General features: G+C 44.1%; 1 protein-coding gene across 1 annotated transcript; it reads right to left on the bottom strand.

The window, feature by feature from the left end:
• Nucleotides 1-319: 319 nt before the first annotated feature.
• Nucleotides 320-629, bottom strand: LOC101652158 (40S ribosomal protein S27-like). The gene has a single exon (XM_004699776.2). It carries the CDS (start codon nucleotides 627-629, stop codon nucleotides 375-377), a length of 255 nt encoding a protein of 84 aa, XP_004699833.1. The 3' UTR covers nucleotides 320-374.
• Between the last annotated feature and the right edge of the window lie 296 nt (nucleotides 630-925).

Here is a 925-nt window from a genome sequence, read left to right as displayed (position 1 = left end):
GCCTGTTCCCGTCGACACCTCATGATCACACAGGCTGGTGCACTTCTTCCATATGGGCTTTGTTGCGTCCCTGGGAGATGGCCACTTGTTTAACTTCAAGCCCTGAAGACCACAGATGCTATATGTTTTAATAGCCGGGCATGATCAGCTGTCTTCACTACTTTTGCTTATGCACCCATTGTGACTTTAGCAATCTTATCTGGAAGGTAGGCATCACAGAAAGCCAGGTTATTAGAACGAAGTGTTCTTCCATTAGGGAGGGCTTGAGTAGAGGCCTCATGTCTGTCTGCTATCTTAATTCTTTTTTTTTTAATTTTTTTTATCCAAAACGGGTTTATTAGAATGGCTTTCCACTCATCTCCACTCAGGGTCTTTTAGTGCTGCTTCTGTCTGAAGGAGCATCCTTCTGTGAGCCTTGCTTTTCCTCCTGTAGGCTGACAGAGGACAGTAGAGCAGCCAACACACAAAACGACTGTTTGTGCATGGCTGAAGACCGTGGTGATTTTATAGTAGCCTGGGCATTTGACATCCATGAAGTAGGAATCGGGGCTCTGCACCAGGCGCTGCTTCTTGTGTTTCCTCTTCTCCTCTTCTGGAGAGGGATGAAGGAGGTCCTTTGCGAGAGGCATGATCGCTGGGCGGTTGTCAGCGCCGGAAAAGCGCTACCTTAATTCTTAACATATAAATATATGTACACTGACATATCCCTATCATTATATATTAATTTATTTACACATATACATGCCTATGCTTATACTTCTACACATGTCTTTTGCCTCCTAGTCCTTTCTTCTATTTCTTAAGGGACTCTTCTAAGGCACCCTGGTAACCTAGTGGATTAGACATCAAATTGCTAACCACAAGGTTAATGATTCAAACCCAACAGCCACTTCATGATAAAAAGATGAGGCTGTCTGATCCGATG

Source organism: Echinops telfairi, unplaced genomic scaffold (assembly GCF_000313985.2).
Source record: "Echinops telfairi isolate 266 unplaced genomic scaffold, ASM31398v2 ScPeMD7_7475;HRSCAF=8513, whole genome shotgun sequence".
NCBI lineage: Eukaryota > Metazoa > Chordata > Mammalia > Afrosoricida > Tenrecidae > Echinops > Echinops telfairi.
This window is presented reverse-complemented; position numbering and strand designations above follow the sequence as displayed.

Bases quoted from the DNA above. Each gene is read 5' to 3' on its own strand.
- LOC101652158 (XM_004699776.2), bottom strand. From the start codon at position 629: ATGCCTCTCGCAAAGGACCTCCTTCATCCCTCTCCAGAAGAGGAGAAG.